A 24,777-nucleotide genomic window follows, 5' to 3' on the forward strand; every position below is an offset into this window, starting at 1 on the left:
CACAGAAATGGGATGAGCTGCATGCCATTACGGGGGGTCCCCTGCAACACCCACCTGTTGCTTCACTTCTCCCTAACTTCCTGGGCTACCGTGGCAGTGTCCCCCATTTGGTTTCATGAAGTTATAAAAAGATGCAGGAATAAGAAACAGTGACTAGTGAGATAAATGAGGGGGAGGCAGCCTCCCGGGGCTATGACAGTCCAGGCAGGACATTAAGCAGTGCGGGGGAAGGAGCCCGCATCCCACTGCATGATAGTCCAAGGTCAGGACGATCTTTTTCTTTACACAGGAAGGGAGGGGGTGATGGCGCTCATCGCACCCAATTGCTTATGAGCGGACGGTCTACAGCCATTCCGTACCATCTACTAGGGATGACCGAGAAATCATCTAATTTTTACCCAGGCGCCCCAGCCAGGCCTACCTGAAGCCAGCAGGAGCACTCACGGGTTGATAATAAGGACGGCTACCATCTTAGTACGGTACGATGAATGACCGACGAACAGATAGCATCATTTGTACGTCTGCCACCGGAGGACCGGGAGGGAAGTGATACTACTCTCACTACCGCAGCAACCCCGCACCAGCACCATTCAGTAGAATAGGGTGACGGATCTGACACAGAGCAGCTGTACTCTCTGATACACTGGTTCTCTAGCACACTTGCCCCATATTCTAGGCAGGACTGACTCTACTTTTAGAAACCATAAAGGAGGAATTGACTTGGGGAGTCATTCCCATTTTTGCCTTTGCACCCCTGACTGACTTCAGCTAGGGGCACTCATAATAACAGCAGACAGTATAGAACAATAGATAACCATCATCTCATTGCCAATTTACCCCAGCAGCAGACAGTACAGAACAACTGATAACCATCTCTGCTATCATGCAAAAGCAAATAAATGCTGCTGTGTAGCGCTGGAGTATCCTGTCAGCGGCGTCCAGTACACGTACGGTGACTGTAAAAAGGAAAGCTGAACGGGATCCATGGTTGCCGTGCTATGGCGTTTGCCAGGGCAATCCAGGGAAAAAGGGTGCAAAATGATTGTCAACCGTTGCTTTCCTGGAGGAAGGAATGACTGACAACATTTACGCAGAACCACCCACGACAATGATTTTTGCCCCATCAGCCACTGGGCTCTCAACCCAGAATTCTAAGGGGCAGGGGAGACTACGGGAACTATGGGATAGCTACGGAATAGCTACCCACAGTGCAACGCTCTGGAAATCGACGCTAGCCTCGGACCATGGACGCACACTGCCGAATTACTGTGCTTAGTGTGGCCGCGTGCACTCGACTTTATACAATCTGTTTTACTAAACCGGTTTATGTAAAATCGGAATAATCCCGTAGTGTTGACATACCCTGTATCTGTGCAGCACCTTGCACGATGGGGGTCCTGATCTCAGTCAGGCCTATGCAGTGGCTGGCATGATGGAGGCCTGATCTCAGTGGGGGTATGTGCAGCGCCTGGCACATGGGGGGGGTGCCTGATCTCAGTGATGACCCTTTGCACTAGTAAATAATAAATTACAACTCCATCCTGATCCCTAAGATTAGAACCTTCATGATTCACATCCCCAGCCTGGCTTTGCATTGTCTATATCTAGAGGAGAATATTTAGACAGGTGGGACACCGCCTCGCTGTGGTCCCGCGCCCGCAACGCCACGCGCCGACTAGGGAAGCGACCGGGCTGCCGCTGGGTCTGGAGCGAGGAGCGACAGGAGCTGGGAGTTCTGGTGCCGCAGATCGGGACGGAGGGCAGCATCACCGTCAGCCCCGGAGCCAGAGGCGTGCTGGAGAGGTCCCTGAAGGCCGCCGTCCACGCGCTCTACGTGGACACCCTGAGGAAAAAACCCGACCAGGGCAAGGCCTTCGAGGTGACCAGCAAGTGGGACTCCAGCAACCACTTCCTCCCCGCGGGCAGCTTCACCCGCTTCGCCGACTGGCGCTTCATACACCGCGCCCGGCTGAACTGCGTCCCGCTCAACGGAGCCGTCCGCCACGGGAACCGGGACAAGCGCTGCAGGAAGTGCGGGTACACCCTGGAGACCCTGCCCCACGTCCTGTGCAGCTGCAAACCCCACGCCAGAGCCTGGCAGCTGCGCCACAACGCCGTCCAGGACCGCCTAGCGAAGGCCATCGCCCCACACCTCGGTGAGATCGCGGTCAACCGCACCATCCCCGGCACCGACAGCCCGCTGCGGCCAGACATCGTCGTCACGGACGAGGAGCGGAAAAAGATCATCCTCGTCGACGTGACCATCCCGTTCGAGAACAGGACCCCGGCGTTCCGCGAAGCCCGAGCCCGCAAACTCGAGAAATACGCCCCCTTGACTGACACCCTGCGGGCGAAGGGCTACGAGGTCTACACCGACGCTCTGATCGTCGGGGCGCTGGGCGCCTGGGACCCCTGGAACGAACGTGTGCTCAGGGCCTGTGGGGTGGGCCGTCGCTATGCGCGACTCATGAGACGCCTGATGGTCTCGGACACTATCCGGTGGTCTAGAGACATTTACATCGAACACATCACCGGCCACCGCCAATACCAGGAGTGAGCCGATGTGGCTCCACGCACCCACGGGGGGGAGGGGGAAACCCTTACAACCCCCCTACCAAACCATATCCCCTGAGTCCTGAACTTACCAATCTGGATCCCACCACGTGAGGGTCACCCTGTCCCCATTACCCGGCCCGCTTACTCATACCCATGACTGTGTGTAGCCCACTCTATGAGCGATGTACCCTCACTGCCCCCCTACTATATCTTGACCCCAACCACCGTACACCCCGCATTGGGGACATTACAGGCTGTGCGTACTATATGCTGAACCGTAACCAGTTGCCAGCGTCCCCCCATGCTCTGTATGTTTCCCCCGATGACCAACGACTGACACATCAAACTCTTTGTATCATCTTTCTTCAATATTTTCTATTAAACTTTTATTTCTGTTTGTCTGTTCTTCTTTCATTTAAGAGTATCTGGGTAAAGTAGAGCTTGGCTCAGGATTTGACACATCTGGAGAGGAGTGGTTACTGACTCTGGCTTGAGAGATGTGAGTTTCCTATGATGATACAGAGACAAAAAGGGTGGAATATGTTATGTCTTGAAGGCACTAGAGAGATCAGGACTCCTGGGTTCTATCTCCAGCTCTTGCAAGGGAGTGTGCTCTAGTTGGATAGAGCAAGAGGACAAGGAGTCAGAACTTGTAGGCAGCCGGGCTGGGCTATCCTTTAAAAGTGATTTCTATCAGTACCTCACTTTCCTCATCTGTACACTGAGGGTGATAAGACCAACCTTCCTCCATGCAGCAGTTTGAGAGCTATGGCTGAAATTTCTATGTCTGTGTAAAATAAATGCTCTGTATGTAAGTGTTACGTGGTCCTAGGTTTAAAACATCATGGCCCTTCAGTGTGTGTGTGTCTAACACACATGTTGGTGATGAATGCAATAGAACTATTAACACTATGTAAAGTAAATCTCCTCCTCTTGTTTGTCAGATCTAGCTTTCTGTTATCTGCAGAGGACTAGAGATGATTGGAAATATGTTGTTAAAATGTTTCCATCAAAAATGCTTATTTGCTGAAACCAAAACTATTTGTGGGAAATTTTTGACAAATTTCTTGACTGAAAAAACAAAACCAACCCAACCATTTTCAGATTGTTCAAATTACTTGTTTTGAGATTTTTTTAAATTAAAATTTTAATTTTTTCCATTTCAAAGCAAGTTTTCATTTTGGTATTTTGTTAATTATAGTGGGGAATATTACAAAAAATGGTCAAAATTAAAATGAAACATCATGAAATTATCAAAATGAAACCTGAACCTGTTTTTTTGTTTGTTTTTTTCCCAGATTTTCAATTAATTAAAGATTTCAAAATTTTGACTTTGCATCCCAATTCAGGATGGGAAAAATTTCCAAAAGTTTGAAAATTTTCATGGGTCGGAAAACAATTTCCTGACCAGCTCTATGTAGGAGCTCCTTTTGGATTTTCTGTTCCTCCTTTCTGATCACTACTCTTGTGTGCCCACCCCATAGCATGGGTAGACAGGCCGAAGCTGGGATCTTTGGCCACTAAATACGGCACAGGCCTCTATACCTATGAACTAAAAGATGGACTAATTTAGCAGGTAGCAGTAGTAGGTGATTCTCCGTGCAGCTCAGGCACTGGAGGGACAGATGACACATGCTTTGCCAGTGAACATATTCCCCCTGTCAGTTCCTGAACATCTCAGTTCAAGTCCTTGCTCAGGGTCTACAAAGTGTAAGGCCAGGTGGCCCCATAGTTAGAGCTGCTCTCTCTAGTGTGTCTGGCCTTTCTGTCACACCTCACTTGTATTTCTAGGGGAAGCTGCTACCACCCTAAAGGAGGCATTTGAAGTACTGTCAACATGGATGCCTGGTATGGCTATTTCCCTGCTGAGTCTGAGTATGCCCAGGAGAAACTCATCTGATCTTCCCAAGACAGTTGTGGCATCTGGCCTAATCTGAAGCCTGCTTGCCCTACTGTGGGCTGATCTGGTACCCGTCTAGTAGCACTGGGTTCCTACAAGTCTAACTGGTTCTAATTTAGCAGTAATTAAGGATCGCTTCCACAACAGCCCATCAAGGAAAGGGGGTTACACTGGCACAGCAACTGTCTCCTTCAACTGCCATGGAACCTTCAGGCCCCAACATTCTGTCCTCCTGCCATTTCCAACTGCCACAGAAGGCCACTCCATAGCGGTATCCTGTATTGTCCCCTCCAGCTGCTGCAGGAATGTTTTTTAGGTTTAACTTTGGTCTTTTTGTTAAGACCAAAAATATTTAAGTCAAAGCAGACTGTGAAGAGTTACAAAGGGATCTCACAAAACTGAGTGATTGATTGGGCAACAAAGCAGTAGATGAAATGCAATGCTGACAAATGCAAAGTAGTGGATATTGGAAAACATAATCCTAATTTTACATATAAAAAGATGGGGTCTAAATTAGCTCAAGAAAGAGATCTTGGAGTCATTGTGGATAGTTCTCTGAAAATATCCACTCCATGTGCAGCCAGTCAAAAAAGTGAACAGAATGTTAGGAACCATTAGCAAAGGGATAGAGACAAGACATACTGCCTCTACATAAATCCATGGCACATGCACATCTTGAATACTGCGTGCAGATCTGGTTGCCCTAACTCAAAAACGTATATTGGAATTGGGAAAAGGGCAACAAAAATGATGAAGAGTATTGAACAACTTCCATAGGAGGAGAGATTTAAAAAATTGGGACTTTTCAGCTTGAAAAAGAGGCGACTAAAGGGGGATATGATACAGGTCTATAAAGCTATGAATGGTGTGGAGAAAGTGAATAAGGAAATATTATTTACTCCTTCACATAACAAAAGAACTAGGGGTCACCCAGGGAAATTAATAGGCAACAGGTTTAAAATAAAAGGAAGTATTTCTTCGCATGATGCACAGTTAACCTGTGGAACTTATTGCCGGTGGGGCGGGGCGGTGTTGTGCAAGTCCCAAAGTAACTGTTTGTTCAAAAAGAATTAGATATAGTTCATGGAGATAGGTCCATTCAATGCTACAGCCAGGACGGCGATTGGATGTAAAACCATGCTCTGAAAGGTCCCTAGACTCTCGTTGCCAGATTGGAATGGGTGACGGATGATACACTTGAGATTACCTGTCTTGTTCATTCCCCTCTGAAGCACCCTGGCATTGGCCATGTTGAAAAGGATACTGCGGCTACGATGACCTTTGATCATTTCTTGTGGTCCTATCCCCAAGATCCCAGTGTTTGGAGCTGGAAGAAATTCTTGTATCCTACAGCATCGCAGAGGATTAAGGAATCAGAATGGAGTCGCGTTCACATAATGAATAGGCCAGGACCTGTTATCATTCAGTGCTGGCCTTGGGACAATTGATGTGCATCAATAACAACCATTTTCAGACCTATGTTTAAGCCAGGCATTGAAAGCAAACCTCCATCAAATGACAAAGTAGCACTGGCCCTCAGGTCCTGCACCTCATGCACCCCTACCACTGCATGAGGCCCCACTAACTGTGGAGGGAGAGAGGCCCTTCCTGAACCTCCCCAAATTCCCTAGCACGCACTCTACTAGATAGGGATGCCATGTGTCCAGTTTTTGACCCAGATTGCCTGGTCAAAATACTGATCGCACTGTGGCGGCTACTGCTCAGCACCGCTGACCGGGCTGTTAAGTCTGGGTGGCACGCGCCAGTGGGCTAAGCAGGCTCCTTGCCTGCTGTGGCCTCCATTGAGCTCCCAGAAAGCAGCGGCATGTTCCCTCTGTTCTTACTCGGCAGGCGGGGCTCCATGCACTGCCTCTGGCCGCCAAAACACTGTCTCGCAGCTTCCTGTTGGCTGGACACTGCGGCCAAAGGGAGCTGCAGGAGTATCCTGCCAGACAAGCAGTACCGAGCCGCCTGTCCGCCCCTCTCTATGGACCGGAGGAAAGAGAATAGACACTGCATGCTTGTCGGAAAGAACTAGCTTCCCAGCTAGTGCCGCCCAGAGCTGCCTCCCCGCCTTAACCCTTTGATCCCTTCCTGCCCTCGAACCCTCAGTCCGCCTGGCACACTTCTCCTACCAAACCCCCAGAAATCCCTCATCCCCGGAGCCTCTTCCCTGAGCTCCGCACCCCCGGAGTTCAGAGCGCTGGACCCCTTCCGTGCCACCCCGTGTTCCAGCTCCGAGCAACCCCCCTGCCTGCAGCCTCCAACTCGATCCCCAGCCCCCCCCGATCTGCACCCCCAGCCAGAGCCCACCCTCCTCCTGCACCCCAAACCCCTGCCCCAGCCCCCTGAGCCAGCTGGGTGAACGGTCACCCTAGATGAAAATGAGCGAGTAAGGGTGGGCAAAGCGACCCACAGAGGGGTTGGAATGAGTGGGGGGCGGGGCCTCAGATAAGGGGCGGGGCAGGGACAGGGCGAGGGGGTTCTGTTTTGTGGGAGTGGAAAGTGCGGCTCTGGGGCATTGGGGTCGGCACGGACTGGGAGGGGAGAGCGCCCCCCACTAAGCCCCCCCCCCCCCGGGGTTAGCAATGGCTAAGTGGATGCCCCTGCAAGCAGGCGGCAGAAAACCCCACATTGCAGCGTGTGGATTGAACGTCGGATTTGTGATCCTGCCATTTTCCTTCCCAGACTGGGGGTAGGGGGGTCTCCCCCAGAAATGCTTATCACTCAGAAGGCGGGCCTGGGTTATTAGTTTTGAATAAGTCTCATGCGAGTGAACCCAGGTCACATGATCTTTAAACCACTCCTGATTTTTCACGCGGGTCACGTGTTTCTAAAGCTTATCTCGTGAGTGTGAATTTCGGGGGCGATTCGTTTTCGCGGCTGATAACGCGGGGCGGGGGGGGGAATTCAGGGTTAATTCCACTGAGTTCCCAAGCTAGGGAGAGAGAAGCAGGAAGTGATCTGAAATGGGGACACTATAACCTAGGGACCTTCCTGTGCCAGCCCCCCTGGGCTCGCCTCGGAGTCACTCCCTGCAGCGTGTGTGGACAGGGGCTGAATCCCCGTCTGCAGCCGCAGGGTCCCGGAGGGAATCGTCCTGGCCGGAGCGGTGAGTGGGGTGGGGAGTCCCAGTGTGAGGGTCAGGCAATGAGTGCAAGCAGCCAAGAAGAGCAAATGAGAAAAGGGCTGTGGGTTGGGATTGAGGGGCACTGGCAGGGCTGTGGGGCAGCACGGAGCCCAGGGCTGGGATGGCAGAGGGCTGTGGGGCAGGATTGAGGGACACCAGCAGAGCTGTGGGGGAGCTGCGGGTAGCTGCCAGCTGTACAGTGACTAGACTATTTCACAGACCCAGTTCAGGTGATCCCAGGGTAGGGGTGCGCCTCCTCGACAGAGGAGTTCCAGAAGGAGGAGCGGGAACTGCTCCCCCGGTGGCTAGAGCTTGGGGGCTGCTAATGGGGCTGATTGTGCTTCAGCAGGGCCCACTCTTTGTGGGAGCAGCCGTGGGCTCTAGCTGTGGGGTTTGATCCCTAAGGTACCCTGGCCTGACTGACCCTGTTTCCCTTCCAGATTTGCACCGGCTGTCCAGTCCGCATGAAAAGGGGAGTGATGGAGGGCAGGATCTCCTGCCCCGGCTCCTTATGCCCAGCTTCCAGGTGAGCTGCTGCCAAGGCATCTTCCTGGGTTTGCTGGCCTACCAAACCCTCTTCTCCCTTCTCCTCCATTTCTACCCCATCTGTCCCCTTTATGCCCTATCCACAGGGTAGGCGACTTGGCAGACCCTTCTCATGAGTCAGGAGTAGCAGGAGGTCATGCAAGGGCACTCTCTCCTGTGAGGCCACCGGTTTCCCGGTCCCACCCCACTGAGAAGCAGTTGTTGCACTTTGGTGATTGTACGCCACAGATTTCCCCTCTGTGCCTGACCTAGCGAGGACAGGAGTCGGTTCCAGCTCGTTTTGCTGAGCCTTGGTTGTTCAGCTCAAGCTGTAGCAGCCAGGGCCGGCTCCAGGCCCCAGCATGGCAAGCATGTGCTTGGGGCAGCATGCTGCAAGGGGCGCTCTGCCGGTTGCCGGGAGGGTGGCAGGCGGCTCCGGTGGACCTGCCGCAGGTGTGCCTGCGGAGGGTCCGCTGGTCCCGCGGCTCCGGTGGAGCATCCGCAGGCACGCCTGCGGGAGGTCCACTGGAGCCGCGGGACCAGAGGACCCTCCACAGCCAAGTCTGTGGGAGATCCACCTGAGCCGCGGGACCGGCGAGCGGCAAAGCGCCCCCCCGCGGCATGCCGCCGTGCTTGGGGCAGCCAAATGGCTGGAGCCGGCCCTGGTAGCAGCGGGCGCTCTTAGTTCTGCAGGTGCCTCGTGTGTTGGCTGAGATGGTGGCCATCACAGCATGTTGCTTGGAGATGACGCCTCTCTGCTCAGCCGCACAGCATGAGCTGAAGGCAGGAATCCCAGCTCCCTCCACCTGCCGGGGAATGTGTTGGCTTCTCCACGGGCCTGGGTATGAAGTTGTGGGGAGATTGTGGGGTGGTGCACTTGGTTCAGGGGAGCAAAGGTAGCACAGTGAAAGGGTGAGAGAGACCATCTCTTGGAGAGAGGGGTACCCTGGAGGAGACAGAGTTCAGGGATGGGCAGACAGACCGAAGTATACACACCTGTTTTGCCCAAATCCCACAATCCTTTGTGCCCTCAGAGGATCGTGGGGTGGGGGGAGAGTTTATCCATTTTATGGCACGTGGACCAAAATGAAGGCTGAGAAGCAGCAAGGCATTGTGGAGGAGCAGAGCTGTAATCAGGTGGCTATCAGCTTCTCCGTTCTGAGCCAGCCAAAGCACTTGTGAGATCACAGCTTCAGGCTACAAGTGATGAGTTGCAGCACTCTCAGCCTCTGGAGATCACTACAGCATGAATCGTTCCGGCCGGGTCTACAGGGGTGCAGCCTCTGTCTTGGCCACTCACAGACGGGAGACTGTTTTAAGCCGTAGTCAATCTGAATGCAGAGCCCAGGAGGCTGTAGAGGGGAGGTACTTTGGTTCGGGTCAGCTCTTCAAAATCTTTCCCTTTGCCAGCCAACATGATCTCCCTGACTGGAGTTATGTCTTTATTCACCTTGCTTAGAAAGGGCAGGTTTGGTACCAGGAGCCGGTTAGCAAGGACCATAGGATTTAGAGAGATATGGGGTGCACTGGAGTCTCTCACCACTTCCTCTCAGGTTTCACTCCCACTTCCACATGTTGGAAAGGTCTCGGTAGTCCACCATGTTCCCACAGAGCCCTGGCTCTCTAACAAGATTGATTTAGCTCACTGAGTAGAAAGGGAAAAGATAACTCGATCACAGTCTATAACCACCTTTGTGGGCAGGAGATTCTTGAGGACAGGGGACTCCGTTAACCTAGTAGACAAAGTAGGAGCAAGATCCAAAGGCTTGAAGTGGAAGTTAGACTACTTTAGCCTGGAAGTAAGGCGCACATTTTAAACAGGGAGCCTGATTAACCAGCTTCTCAAAGGATGGAGTCTTGAAATCCAGATGGAACCTCTCCTTCTAAAATGTATGCTCTAGTTCAACCACAAGTGATTGGACTGGATACAGGAATTCCTGAGTGATTCCTCTCACCTGAGTTATACAGGGGGTTGGATGATATGATTAGAACAGTCCTTTCTGGCTTCAATATACAGCTCTTTTGACTGTTATAGAAGCATATCCCCTCTCATCCTTTCCTGCCCCAGCCCACTTCTTTGTAATCTCTCTCTTCCAAAACTGACACTAAGGAAACCTCTCGCGGCTTCTTTGCCCCCTTGGGGTTTCGCCACAAGCTTTCTGATTTTGTGGCGGGAAGGGAATTGGTGCAGTAAGTTCTGATGTGGGTCCCTTGTGGTTCCAGGTGGCGGTGACATTCAAGGAGGTGGCCGTGTGCTTCCGCAGGGAAGAGTGGGGTGACCTGGACGAAGGGCAGAGGCAGCTCTACAGGGCAACTTCCACGAGCATTATGAGACTCTGACTTCTCTGGGTGAGGAGTTGCTTCTTCTCGAGGATTAGGAGCAGGGGGGTGCATCTGCACACTGAACTGCCCAGGGCAACTGTTCTGGGGTCATCTCCATTCTCGGAAGGGACTCGAGTCAGTTAGCAAGTTTTAAGATGGCTTAATAGTTTCCATTTGCTTGAGCCCCTCCCCAGCCTCTTTGTGTGTGCATCCTTGACTCCCCTACAGGGGAGTGGCCCATCTCTCCCCACTGGCATCTCACTGCCCCAGTGGGTCCCCATGAACTCCCCCCTCTTTGATACTGCTTCTCCCAGCAGAGAACATGGTCAAGGTTAAAATCTGGAAGCATTCCCTCTATCAAGCCCCCATGTGAGATTTCACCAAGCTCCGTCTTGCCTGTTTCCTTCCCTGTCAGCAGGATTCCCTGTCCGTGACCCGACCATGACCTCCCGGATGGAGGGAGGGGAAGATCCGAGGGTCCCGGATCTCCAGGGCACTGAGGAAAAGGAGATCTCGAGAGGTGCCAGCACAGGTGAGGAATGAGCGACACCGGCTCAGAGACCATCCAGGAGTGAAGGAAAAAGCTGGGATCCCAGCAAAGTCCCAGGAAGCCCCCCAATTCTGTCTCCTCTCGCTCAGTATTGTCCCAGCTGGTGCCCTGTCCTCATAGCAGGTGTCGCATCTGGATCCCATCTGCTCTGCCTGACTCTGGCAGAAGCCCTCACCTCCCCCAGCCTTTCTCTGAGGACTCAGCCGGGCTGTGGTGGCAGAACCTCCTCTCCTCTGCCCTCAGGTAGGGGTTTGAGGGATTCACTTTCTGCCCATCAGGTTTTCTGCTCAGTGACAAACCCCTTTGCTGCCCCCTCTCTACCTAGCGCAGGGAACAAGCCCCTGCTGGACTGGCTGACTCTCTTTCCCCCTCTCCCAGCAGGTGCCGGGACGGTGAGTGAAAACGAAGAGGAGAATCACCAGCGGGAAGGGCCTATCGGAGTGAAGCCACACGGGATGTCCCAGAGCCTCAAGCAGGGAGAGGCCATTGAGAGCCAGGGTGGGGCGGGGCTGGGACAGGGGAAGGCCCAGGCTAAATCCACACCCCAGGCACGGCACAGGCGGGTGGGCCGTGTCATCTGTGGCGACTGCGGAAAGACCTTTGTGAAGAACTATGATCTCTTCAAGCACCAGCGGGTCCACACAGGAGAGAAACCTTACAGCTGCCCTGAATGCGGGAGGAGCTTCGCCTTCCACTCCACCCTCAGCAAACACCAGCACATCCACACCGGCGCCAGGCCCTTCCAGTGCGCTGAGTGTGGGAAGAGTTTCCGGCAGAAAGGCCACCTGACCCGCCATGGCCACATCCACGCCGGGTTAAAGCCCTACGTCTGTGCTCACTGCGGGGCAGCCTACAGCAGCCGCACCAACCTGCTGCGCCACCAGAGCGGCCACACAGGGGAGCTGCCCTACAAGTGCACGGAGTGCGGCCGGCGCTTCGGGGAGATCGCCGCCCTTGTGGCACATCTGGTGGCGCACTCCGGGGAGCGGGCCCACAAGTGCCCCGAGTGCGGGAAGAGCTTCCGACGCGGCTCGTCGCTCACGGAGCACCGGCGGGTGCACACCGGGGAGAAGCCCCACGTCTGCCCCCAGTGCGGGGAGAGCTTCATGCGCCGCGCCACCTTCAATGACCACGTGCGTGGCCACTCGGGGGAGCGGCCGAACGTCTGCGACGTCTGCGGGAAGAGCTTCACCAAGCGGCACTCGCTGCTGCAGCACCAGCGGTCCCACACCGGAGAGAAGCCTCACCAGTGCCCCGACTGCCCCAAGAGCTTCATCGCCAGTTCCGCTCTGGTGCAGCACCGCCGGATCCACACCGGCGAGACACCCTACCACTGCGAGGAGTGTGGGCGCAGCTTCAGCCAGCGCTCGGTGCTGACCACTCACCGGCGGCTGCACACCGGCGAGCGGCCCTACAAGTGCGGCCAGTGCGGCAAAGGCTTCAGCCAGAGCTCAGCGCTGACCCAGCACCGCCGCACTCACACGGGGGAGTCACCTTATGGCTGTGTCCAGTGTGGCCGGAACTTCAGCGGCATGTCAGCCCTCAAGCGGCACCACCGGACCCACACCGGCGAACGGCCCTTCCGCTGCGGCCAGTGCGGGAAGGGCTTCAAGCAGAGCTCCACGCTGGTCCAGCACACCAGAATCCACACGCAGGAGAGGCCCTTCTCCTGCACCCATTGCGGCAAGAGCTTCAGCCAGCGGTCAGCTCTCGCCAAGCACCAGCGGATTCATGCCAAGGAGAGCGGCAGCTCCCACGAGGCCGTGGGGACGCGGTTCTACAAAGACCCCTTCGTTCAGCCGGGGGAGGGCGGCACCAAGCCCGAGGAGGTGGTGGTGGTGCTCCCGCCGGGGACATGGGATTGTGAGATGCCTCCCCGGGTGAAGGAGGAGCCGGGGACACCCCTGCAGATGAAGGAGGAACCGGAGCTGCCTCAGCATATTCATGATGGTCCCTATCGGGTTAAACAGGAGCAGCCGGAGCTGCCACAGGAAATTAAAGAGGAGCCAGCGCTCCCCCTGCAGATTAAAGAGGAGCCTGAATGAAGGGAAGATTTTTGAGAGGGCTGGATTGAGGGTTTGGCCGTTGGATGGTGGAATAGGAATTAGATGAGGAGGGGATTTTTCCAGGGACACTGAGCCACCCACCTACCAAGACAGCCGGGAACAAGATGGAGGGGTCAGAGCCCAGGATGTCGGAATAAAAAAATGAAACACAAACTTTATGAAGGAAAAATGTAAAGAGCAGATACATCCTGCTTCAAAGGGGTCCCAGGCATCCCCTCCTCACTGGAGTTGGCCAACAAAGTGCCCTAGGTTGGGATAGTTTTCCCCCTTCCCGACTTGGCAGGGATCATTAACCCTCCTAGGCCCAGGTTGGCTCCTAATGGTAGAGCTGTAGCATTTTCAGCCTTCGTAATGGAGACCCCTGGCTGTGTGCCACCCATGCCTAGATGAGAGTGAAAAAATGCTTTTCATCAGGGGTTTTGTGTGTTGGTTTTCTCTTTCTTATTTCTCCTCGGTCAATAAACAGGATCTTGGTGAAGACAAACTCTTCTCTATAGTGTGGTAACCCCCAGAAACCTCACTCACGTACCAGGACCCGACTGTGCCCGATGCTGTACAAACACACGCCAAAAAAGCAGTTACCAGAGCACAGATTGGACTGTGGAGATGGAGGGGGGCAATTGCCAACATGCTGGCAGGGGACACAGGGTGTTGGGGGGAAGAAAATAAAAATGCCGTTCTCCACGGTACTGCGAGTTATAAAAGGCCTTGGGGAGGCTACAAGGATTGTCTTCAAAATAGATCTGTGGATGACACAGTACGCCAGCCTATAAAGTAAATAGACTCTCCTTGCTATAATGCTTGAGATTCTTTCTCCACAGGACGCGCTTGTGAATATGTCACTGCAGCTTTCCGGTTACTGATCTTGGCATAGAACTTCCTTCAGCCACCATGGAGCCTTCCTAGCCCCACCAGGCCCGTTTCCCACCATTTCCAACAGCCACAGCCACCTCCCCAGTCACCAGGCCAATTTCTCACCATTTCCAACGACATGGGCCCCGGCATTTGAACCTTCCGCCATTTGCAACTGCCACAGACCCATCAGGCCTGCGGCCTTCCCCAGAGTCTGCTAAGGGGAGTGGGAGTGGGCTTCACAACAGGTGGGCTCCATAGCTGATCATTCACGTCAAAATATTGCACAAACCATGAGGGGGGAAAGGGAAGAGACTCCTGTACCCCTTGATGCTGTGTGGGATGGGGAGGGGGTGAGGAAGTGACTAGGAACATCCAGGAGTGGATTGAGCCGGGACACCAGGGTTCAAGCCCCAGCCCTTGGGAAGAGATGTGTGATCGGTACTGAACATGACTGCCCAGGATCTCTCTTTTAAGGCCTAAATGCAACCGGGCACCGTCTCAGCCCAGAACTCCCAGTACAACATTGGGGTCAGCACTGGCTGAGAGGGGAGAGCGGCCCCCCACTGTGTGGGGATTGTAACCTGAGAGAGGTCATGAGTGGGCCAACAATGGGAAGCAGAACCGCATTCCCCCAAAGAAGCCCCTGCATCCATCGGTGTGACCATGAAGGGATATAGGAGCGGGATGTAGAGTGTGAGTGGTACAGCACTCCCAGGTTTTGCGCCCCTGCTGCCCAGGGTTCCAGCTACTAGCTCCACTGCCAGCCCCAGGTCCCACGAGGCCACCTGCCCTTCGCTGCCAGCCCTGCATGTTGGGTGGCGGCCCTGTGCCCAAGGGCTCCACTGCTTCCCCGCATTCAGGGTCCTGGTGGATGGCCCCTAGCTGTGGCCCCAGCGTCTGCTGTCTTACCCCTGTCCACATCCCCCCTCCCAGACCCAAGGCCCTGCTCCTGGCCCCAGATCTAGGGGGCAGTAAGGGGCATGGACAGGGGTTAGAGGGGTGCAGCTCAGCACCCCCCATTCCAAAAACTGTTCCAGCGCCACTGTGCAGGGAGGGCTGGTGAGGGGAAATTCCCAGTGGAGTTGCTGGCTCCCCGGGGGAGTCTATATCCCAGAGCCTCCGTTATTCCGAATCGGGCCCAGATCCTCAAAGATATTTAGCCTCCTAACGTCCATTGAAATATCCCCCTTGCAACCAGTGCTGACCCCAGGGCCCCAAATCACTGGAAGTTAGGAGCCTAAATACCTTGGGCCTGGGCTGTGGTGCACAGAGCCAGCAGGGATGGGCTCACTCCTCAGAAAAATTTCACAGTGTTTCCCGATCTGGGAAGTTAATGGGTTAAAACCACCAATCTCCCAAACCTGCCTGTGCCAGAAGCGGGGACTGTAATAGCGCTGGGACCTTCCTGTCCAGCCCCCTGCATCCTGGACTCAGAGTCACTCTTGTGCATCCCTGCACCATTCCCAGGTCAGGGCCCAGAGGAATCAACCCAGCTGGCCAGCTGGGGGTGGGGGTGGGGGAACCAGGTGCTGGGCAGACACAGAGAGCGGCAACCAGAGGCGGCTCCAGGGGAGGGAGAGAAACAGCAGCAGAGGCGGAAATCGCTGCCTGGGGGCTGGAAAGAAGCAGCCAGGATTGAGGAGCAGAGGTGGGGGAGTTTGCAGGGCCCACAACAACTCCAAGCCAGAGTTCTTAGCCTGGAAACCCCAGAAGCCTTGAGGGTTGCAGCGCGGTGTGGCCTCAGCTCTCAGCTGTGCTTGCTCTGTGTGGCTAGGATGCATGCATCACACGACATAATGCTCCCCTGTTCTCTCGTCCTCCCAGGCTCTACTTGAGTCTTGCTTGCAGTTTGGTCAAGCTGGGCAGGAAGTGGTCTCAGACAAGATGGATTCCCTGAGCCTCCAGCTGGTGCGACTGAAGGGTGTATCCCAGGAGGAACTTCCAGGGCCGTGGAGCGTGCCGTCCCAGGAGTCCCGTGAGCGGCGGGAAAGGGGTACTGAGCAGGGTGGTAGGGATGGGGTGGGAGAGCAGCTGAGTGGGCACCTTAGGGGTAAGACTGGTGACAAGGGGGCAGCCCTGCAAGGGGAAAGTGGGTGCCAAGAGCTAAGCCTGACCCCAGCACGTGGAAGCAGAAGGGTTTGTCTAGAAGGGGGCAGATACCTGCATTAGGACCCCTCACATAATACATTCTTCACATTCCCCCCCCACTTCCCAGATCACCTTCCACTCCAGATATTCAAGGAGGAGAGCGACGACGAGCAGGAGTCTGTGTCATCAACCCCCATGGTCGCCTTCCAGGTGAGCTGCGTGGTCACCGCATCCTCACTGTAGAAGGATGGAGCTCAGCGTCTCTCTGAGGGGAGGGGGCAGGGACGTTAACTGGTTCCTCTCTGACGCTTGGAGGGATCATTCAAAAGCCCCCTGGGCACCGATCCCACTCTGTCTGTGACTTTATTTTGAACAGCAGTAGGGTGCTGGATCCTGAGACACTGAAATCTGTTGCACAAGCCCATTGGCTACAGCAAGAGAGGGATTCAATCCTAATTCGGGAGCAGGGAGAATTCTTTCCCTTGTGATTATCATCCCATCACCCTCACTCTGTAAACTTCTTCCCTCCAGTTCTTGCTCCCATCCCTCTATCCTCTTTCTCTGCCCCACTCCCCCTCTTCCTCCCTCCCTTCCTGACACTTCTTCCTCATCCCTGCTTCCCCCTGCTGTCAGATGGGACTGTGGGGTCTCTTGTGGTTCCAGGCGCTGGTGGGGTTCGAGGAAGTGGCCGTGTATTTCTCCTGGGAGGAGTGGGGGCTCCTGGACGAAGGGCAGAGGCAGCTCTACAGGGACGTCATGCAGGAGAATTACCAGACTCTGATCTCGCTGGGTGAGGCGCCGCTGCCCCTCGGGGATGAGGGGCAGGTGGGCGGTTCAGAAGTCCCCAAGGTGGTTTTGATCCATCAGATAAGTTATCTATGCAGGGTTAGACCTAGGTTTTATTTTTGTCATCTGCCGGCATCCAGCTCACCTGTGCGTGGGAATCCCTTACTCTCCTATGGGGTGCAGCCCATCTGCCCCCAGACGTCTCATTGTCCCAAAGGGTCCCTGTGAACATATCCCCCCTGCTTGGATCCTGCAATCCATCCAACAGTGAGTGGGGCCAGTGTTAAAACCAGGGCACATTCTTTGTGAGCCCTTGGATGAGATTTCACCAAGCACCATCTCGCCTGTTTCCTTCCCCGCCAGCAGGAGTCTCTGTCCCTGACCCAGCTGCAATCTCCCGGATGGAGCGAGGGGAAGAACCGAGGGTCCTGGATCTCCAGGGCTCCGAGGAAAGGGAGATCATGAGAGGCGCCGGCGCAGGTGAAGAATGAGCGACTCCAGCTCCGATACTGTCCGGGAGAGAAGGGAAAAAAGCTGGGAACGCCCACCCAGTTCTGTCTCAGTTACTATGGCAATGCCCACAGGCCCTGTTCAGGATCTGGGTCCCACTGAGCACAAAGACAGACAAACATAAAGACAGACATGGTGCCTGCCCCAAGGAGATACCCCCTTGAACAACAAAGGACGGGCGAAGGGGATGGGTGAACAGGGTCTGGTTGAGATCTCTAGACAGGTTAGACCCTAACAATGCAGGGCCCGATCCCCAGCTGGTGTAAATGACTGTTACTCCATGGGCGTGAATGGAGTGGTGCTAATTTATACCCACTGAGAATCTGGACCCATTGACTCCAGTGGAATTACAGCCAGTATATACTAGCTGGGGATTTGGCGCATTCTCTTCCCTGCATCGGGGTCAGCAGTGACTGCATGAAGAGAACGCCCCTTACTGAGCCCCTTTCCTGCCCCCACTCCCTGCAGCACAGCGCCCCCTACTGAGCAATGCTGAGGCGAACTACTGGATGCTCTCTATGTGCTATGCGAGCCATTAGATCCAAGTCACTGTCGTGGTTCTGCCAAGCTGTGGTGATGTCCAGCTTCTTGAATGAGGGGTTCCCATGAGATGAGCCTGTTTCTGAACCCAGCGGAGATATCAAAGCACATGATCAGGCCCTGGCTGGATTCTTTCTTTCTCCTCGCAGGTGCCGGGAGGGAAAACCCCCGACAGGAAGGGCCTGCAGGAGTGGAGCTGCACAAGACATCCCAGAGCCCGGAGCAGGAAGAGGCATCCGGTGACATGGGATGGCAGCAGGGGAAGCCATCTCAGCAGGAAAGACCCAAGACCTGTGGTCACCTGCGGGCAAGAGAGGGGCCCATCATCTGCGGGGATTGTGGGAAAAGCTTTGGGAAGAGCTCGGAGTTGGTCAAACACCAGCGCACCCACACAGGCGAGAGGCCCTACCAGTGCCCTGACTGTGGGAGGAGCTTTGCCATCCGCTCCAACCTCCTCCGCCACCAGCGCATCCACACTGGTGCTAGGCCTTACCCATGTGCCGAGTGCGGGAAGAGTTTCCGCCACAAGGAGCACCTGACTCGCCACGGCCGCGTCCATGCCGGGTTGAAGCCCTATGTCTGCGCTCACTGTGGGGCAGCCTACAGCAGCCGCACCAACCTGCTGCGGCACCAGAATGGCCACACAGGGGAGCTGCCATACAAGTGCACGGAGTGCAGCCGGCGCTTCGGGGAGATCGCCGCCCTGGTGGCGCATCTGGTGATGCACTCCGGGGAGCAGGCCCACAAGTGCCCCGAGTGTGGGAAGAGCTTCCGACGTGGCTCGTCGCTGACGGAGCACCGGCGGGTGCACACCGGGGAGAAGCCCCATGTCTGCTCCCAGTGCGGGAAGGGGTTCATGCGGCGCTCCATCCTCAATGGGCACTGGCGCACCCACACCGGCGAGCGGCCCAATGCCTGCAGGGAGTGTGGCAAAGGGTTCACCCAGCGGTCGTCCCTGCTGCAACACCAGCGCACCCACCGGGGCGAAAGACCCTACCCGTGTGCCCAGTGTGGGAAGAGCTTCAGCCAGAGATCAGCGCTGACCACCCACCAGCGGCTGCACACCGGGGAGCGGCCCTTCCACTGTGCCCAGTGCGGGAAGAGCTTCAACCAGAGCTCGGCGCTGATCCAGCACCATCGCACCCACACCGGTGAGACCCCCCATCGCTGTGGGGACTGTGGGAAGGGCTTTGGGGACCGCTCGGCCCTCAAGCGGCACCGGCGCACCCACACGGGTGAGCGGCCCTACTGCTGCACCCAGTGCAGCAAGAGCTTCAAGCAGAGCTCGGCGCTGACGCAGCACATTCGCATCCACACTGGGGAGCGGCCCTACGTCTGCCCCCTTTGCGGGAGGGGATTCTCTCAGGGCTCAGCTCTGGCACAGCACCAGAGGACTCATGACAAGGAGAGGGGCCTGTCAGATATTCCCACTGCCAGCCGCCTGTACAGGGATCCCTTCATCCGGCCAGGGGATGTGGAGGAGGGGCAACAGGGCTGCCCCTGGGGACACGGTGCACCCAGCCAGGCTGAAAGAGAAGCTGCAGTGATAGAATCATAGAAATGTAGGACTTGAAGAGACCTCAAGAAGTCATCAATTCCAGGCTCCTGCGCTGAGACAGGGCCAGGTAACCCTATCCCTGGCAAGTGTATGTCCCACCTGTTCTTAAAAACCTCCAGTGACGGGGATTCCACAACCTCTCTCGGGAGCCTATTGCAGAGCTTAACTACCCTTAAAATTAGAAAGTTTTTCCTAATATGTAACGTAAATCTCCCTTGCTGCAGATCAAGCCCATTACTCTTTGTCCTTCCTTCAGTGGACAGAGAGAACAAATGATCTTCATCCTCTTTATAACAACCCTTAACATATTTAAAGACTGTTATCAGGTCCCCTCTCAGTCTTCTTTTCTCTAGACTTAACATGCCCAGTTTCTTAAGAGTTCTTCTAAGTCAGATTTCCAAAACCTTATATCATTTTTGTTGCTGTTCACTAAACTCTCTATAATTTATTGACATCTTCCTGTGGTGTCCAGGATTTGACACGGTTCTCCAGCTAAGGCCTCACTAGTGCCAAATGGAATAGGACAATTATCTCCTGGGTCTTATGTAAGTCACTCCTGTGAATCCACCCCAGAATGATACTAACCATTTTTGGTTATCTTTATTGGTTAGCACTCATCTTTATTGATGCAGGTGGGCAGGGTGAAGGACTAGAGGCTGCATTTGGGCATCATGGGGAACAGGAGGATGCATTTTGAGTCATTTCTACCAGGAATCCCATTCTTGCTGGGGGCATGTCCCCCTCCCATACCCCTCTCCCAGCAAGGATCATTAACCCCCACAGGCTCAGCCTGTCCCCTAAGGTCTGTGCCCATCCCATGGGGGCCCCGTCCCTTCACTGTCCTGGATCTCCCCAGATCTAGTCATCCTTCTCTGCTCCTTCCCCTCCCTGGGGCCAAGGTCGGGAGTTCGCAGACTGATCCAAAGCCCATTGAAGTCAGTGGGAAGAGTCCCATGGGCTTTAGGTCAGCTCATTAATTTCTCTGAGTCATAATTCAGATTATGAGCTCTTTGGGTCAGGGACTGTCTCTCACTGGGTGTCTGTGCAGCGCCTGGCGCAATTCATTTATTTATAGATTCATTGATTCCAGTGCCAGAAAGGACCACTGTGATCATAGTCTGGCCTCCCATATAACACAGGCCAGAGGACTTATTCAAAATAATTCCTGGAGCAGAGCTTTTAGAAAAACATACAATCTTGATTTTAAAATTGCCAGTGATGGAGAATCCACCACGACCCTTGGTAAATTGTTCCAGTGATTAATTCCTCTCACTCTTAAAAATTTATGCCTTATTTCCAGTTTCAACTTCCAGTCATTGGCTCTTATACCTTTATCTGCCAGACTGAAGAGCCCATTATCAAATTTCTGTTTCCTAAATAGGTTCTTATGGAGTGTAATTAATGCCTTCCCTTAAGCTTCTCTTTGTTAAGCTAAATAGATTGAGCTCTTGCATTTGTCACTGTAAGGCAGGTTTTCTAATTCTTTAATCATTCTTGTGGCTCTTCTCTGACTCCTTTCCAATTTATCCATACCCTTCTTGAATTGCGGGCACCAAAACTGGACACAGGATTTCAGCAACGGCTGCACCAGTGCCAAATACAGAGATAAAATAACCTCTCTGCTCCTTCTTGAGATTCCCATTTATGCATCCCAGGATCGCATTAGCCCTTTTGGTCACAACATCACACTAGGAGCTCATGCTCAGCTGATTATGCACGACAGCCCTCAAAACTTTTTCAATCATTGCTTCCTAGGAGAGAGTCCCCCATCCAGTAAGTATCCTGAGGTGGAGGCCATCCAAACTATACAGCCCCTCTTGCCCCACCGAAGATGGGCCAGTGTTCTACAAAACCAAAACCCTACATCCTACACCACCTACTTAGCCAGGGAGTCACTTCTAGCATCTTTTGTCTTCCTTTGCTCCAAGGTCAGGAAGGATCTCAGAGAAGATCACTTAGGCCAGTGATTTTCAACCTATGGTCCGCAGACCCATTGGGGTTGGTAGACTATGGCTAAGGGGTCTGCGAAAGGTGACTATGAAAATACAGTTTCAGATCCCAGAAAAGGCATTCTATTGTTATGATCAATCAAAAGTATGTGAATACTACAGATCGAAACCCGGAATTGTTGTTACCATAGAAGCGCCCAGTTTAGCTCCCTTTCTTATGCCGTATCAAATGCCATGCAACATTTATAATTGAATTCTGTTCAGTCCATTTTCAGTCCATGGACTACAGGTTGAATTTGCAAAGGGGCCCGCATCTCCATTCAAGATTTTTTAGGGGTCTGCAAATGAAAAAAAGGTTGAAAACCACTGACTTAGGCATTCTCCTTCTTCAGCACACTTCCGAGTTCCGTGATGTCATCTACTCTCTGCAAGATATCCCATGAGATATCTGCAAAATATCCCACAGCACAGTGGGGACTCCTCGGTTGGGAGTCTGTGCAGTGCCTGGCACAATGGGGGCTCAGATCTCAGTTGAGGTCTGTGAAGCATATGGCACAATGGGACCCTAATTCAGTTAGGACCAGTAAGCTCTAGTGCAATACACTCAGTAATAAATTTGGAGATCTCTCCACTAGAAATCAGACCAAGATCCATTCTATCTTTTAGTTTGCTTTGGTTCCGGTGGTTTCATATTTCCCATGGATGCCCACTCCTCCTCATATAGTTATCCATCTGATCCATCAATCCATCTGTTCCCACCCACCTATCCCACCAATTTATATTAGACCCATTCCCATACATACTGTCTAAGTCCCTCCCAACTGGTTAGGTATAATTTCTTGACACTCTAGTTGGTACGATTTTGTGCATTCAAATTTTAGTCTCACTGCTAATTTAAGAGGAATCCTGTGTGTACAGAGCACATGAGCAAGTTTTTTGATTTGTGCATAACTTTTATTCTAGGAAATTCAGTAAACAAGTGTCAATTTAAAAAGAAAAATCAGCTTCCTGGGTTGTTTTGCTTGTATTTTTGTCCTAAAATTGTTCCAGATTGTCTTCATTTTGTATCCAATGACCTTGAAATTTGTCCAGGTTCTGGGAGAGCCTCCCAGTAGGAGTAGTGGGGGCAAACAACCTGACTAGCTTGAAGATGGAGCTCGATACATTTATGAATGAAATTACTTGACAGGGTTGTCTATACTAGGAAAGGACTGGACTCAATGACCCAGGAGGTCGTTTCCTCTCCTAGGTTCCTATGAGCGGGAAGAAATAAAAATATAGCTCTCTGTGATAAATCTGAGCATGGTCTTTAATAATTACTTATGTGCTATCTGGAGCTGTCACTAGAGCTATACGTCCATACCACATAATGAAGTAGATATTTCATGCTAAGGGTGTGAAGGAGGGAGGAAACTTTTTCTACTAGTTGCCTAACAGCTTAAAATTTATAGATTCTAGTCTGACCTGTGTAGCCCAGGCCATTAATGCCACCCAGTTGTCCTTGTAACAATGTGTTTGATTGAAGCATCTTCCAGAAAGGCATCCCATCTAGATTTGAAGAGATGGAGAATGCACCAGTCCCATTGGGAGTTTATTAACCTTTGCTTCACTCATTCCCAGTGGCTATAGCTAGAGTTGAGGGGGCAGAGTTAAGGTTGCATTGGGGGTGTGTGTGATGTATATGTTCCTTAACTCTATATCCAGATTTTCAGTGGGTTAAGTTTAGCCACTCTCAACATTCTGGAAAGGCCTAAGACACCAGTGGGCTACCTAAATTATGCCTTATCAAAATTTTTCATTTAGCTGAAGAGCAGCTAGTCTTTATGAAGGCCAGGAAGAGCTCAGCTGGGTTAGAGAGCTGGAGCAAGGCTTCTGTGGTAGAGGAAAGAACTGAGTTATTAGGCAACTCCCAGTGTCCATCACAGGCCTGCAGCCAATACAGAACTGCTTTCCATTCCCTCCCCAAACTCCTCCCACATATTCTTTGCAACCTCCCGGAACGTCTCCATACCCCATTCACTCCACCCCTTCAGACAGCTTCCAAAAAGGTAGCTGGACTTACACACAGCTATGAGACCTACACTGCCCTGCACTCTTATCTTCCCTCTCACCAAGCTTTTTGTGTGTTGTTAATTGGTAATTAATAAAAAACAGACTCTCTGAAAGATAACCAATCTTTGTCTCCTACACATGGTGTTTGCTGCTAGTAGTAATACATAGTGTTAGTTTGATCATTAGCTGACTGCAAATCTTAGTCAGGAATCATCACAATTTTCATGCAAGGTGGTAAGTTAACAAAACATGGCAGAGTGCTGTATAGAAAAACACATCATTGGTGCTCATTGACAAAATGTTGCCTCAAAGCCTCCCTGATTCGAATAATCTCTCGTTGTGCCCCTCAAATAAACCTGGTATTTGGCTGCTCAAATTCAGCATACAGGCAATCCTGCCTCCATGCTCCACCCCAGGGGAAACTTTTGACCTTTAGCCTCACAGATATTATGGAATGCGCGGCAGGCTGCTATGACCATGGGAATATTTTCTTCATTTTGGTCTAACCTGTTATAAAGGCAGCGCCAGCATGCTTTTAATCTACTAAAGGCACATCCTACAGTCAGTCTGCACCTGTTCAATCTATTGTTGAAGTGCCCCTGCTACCGTCCAGGTTTCCTGTGTAAGGTTTATGAGCCACGGGAGCAAGGAGTACACTGGGTCTCCAGGATCACTATGTGCATTTCAGCATCCCCTGCTGGACTTTTCTGGTCTGGAAAGAAAGTCCCTGCTTCCAGCTTTCTGTACAGGCCAGTGTTCCTGAAGATGGACATATCGTACACCTTCCTGAACCACCCCACGTTGATGGTAGTGAAACACCCACAGTGAGCCACAAGTGCCTGCAATACCATAGACAAGTACCCCTTTCTGTTGATATACTCTGTCACAAGATGGTCCGGGGCCAAAATTGGAATATGCGTGCCATCTATCGCCCTGCCACAGTAAGGGAATCCCATTGCCACAAAGCCCTCCACTATTTCATGCACATTGCCAAGAATCACAGCCCTTCGTAGCAGGATTAGCTGCTGCCAGAATGGTCCACTTCCTGATTCCAAACTCATTCGCGACTGACCAGTAGCAGTCTGGAGTCGTCTTCCTTCTTCTCCTTCAAATACCTTCTCAAAACACTCCTTTGCTGCGATGCCTATAAAAACCTTGACAACAGTTAGGCTGCTGGTGCACAGAAACCACTGCTGATCCCGCTGACCAGTATTATTTCATTGGTTCCTTGTACTGCCCTGTCTGCCTCTGCTGTCTTTTGCTTTAAACTCATATTGTACGCCCTTTGGGGCAGGGGATGTCTTTTTGTTTTGTGTTTGTACTGTGCCTAGAACAGTGGGACCCTCGGTCATGACTGGGGCCCCTAGGAACTTCCATAATACACCTCACA

The 24,777-nt window shown here is 53.0% G+C and overlaps 1 protein-coding gene across 1 annotated transcript; it reads left to right on the forward strand.

The window, feature by feature from the left end:
- Positions 1-7,433: 7,433 nt before the first annotated feature.
- On the forward strand, positions 7,434-23,407 carry LOC116815091 (uncharacterized). The gene is made up of 10 exons (XM_075064701.1): positions 7,434-7,568; positions 8,027-8,112; positions 10,335-10,460; positions 10,849-10,965; positions 11,362-13,022; positions 15,729-15,897; positions 16,120-16,202; positions 16,656-16,782; positions 17,145-17,258; positions 17,978-23,407. Exons 4-10 carry the CDS (start codon positions 10,875-10,877, stop codon positions 19,384-19,386), a joined length of 3,654 nt encoding a protein of 1,217 aa, XP_074920802.1. The 5' UTR covers positions 7,434-7,568; positions 8,027-8,112; positions 10,335-10,460; positions 10,849-10,874; the 3' UTR covers positions 19,387-23,407.
- The last annotated feature ends 1,370 nt before the right edge of the window (positions 23,408-24,777 follow it).

Source organism: Chelonoidis abingdonii, chromosome 4 (genome assembly GCF_003597395.2).
Source record: "Chelonoidis abingdonii isolate Lonesome George chromosome 4, CheloAbing_2.0, whole genome shotgun sequence".
Lineage (NCBI taxonomy): Eukaryota > Metazoa > Chordata > Testudines > Testudinidae > Chelonoidis > Chelonoidis abingdonii.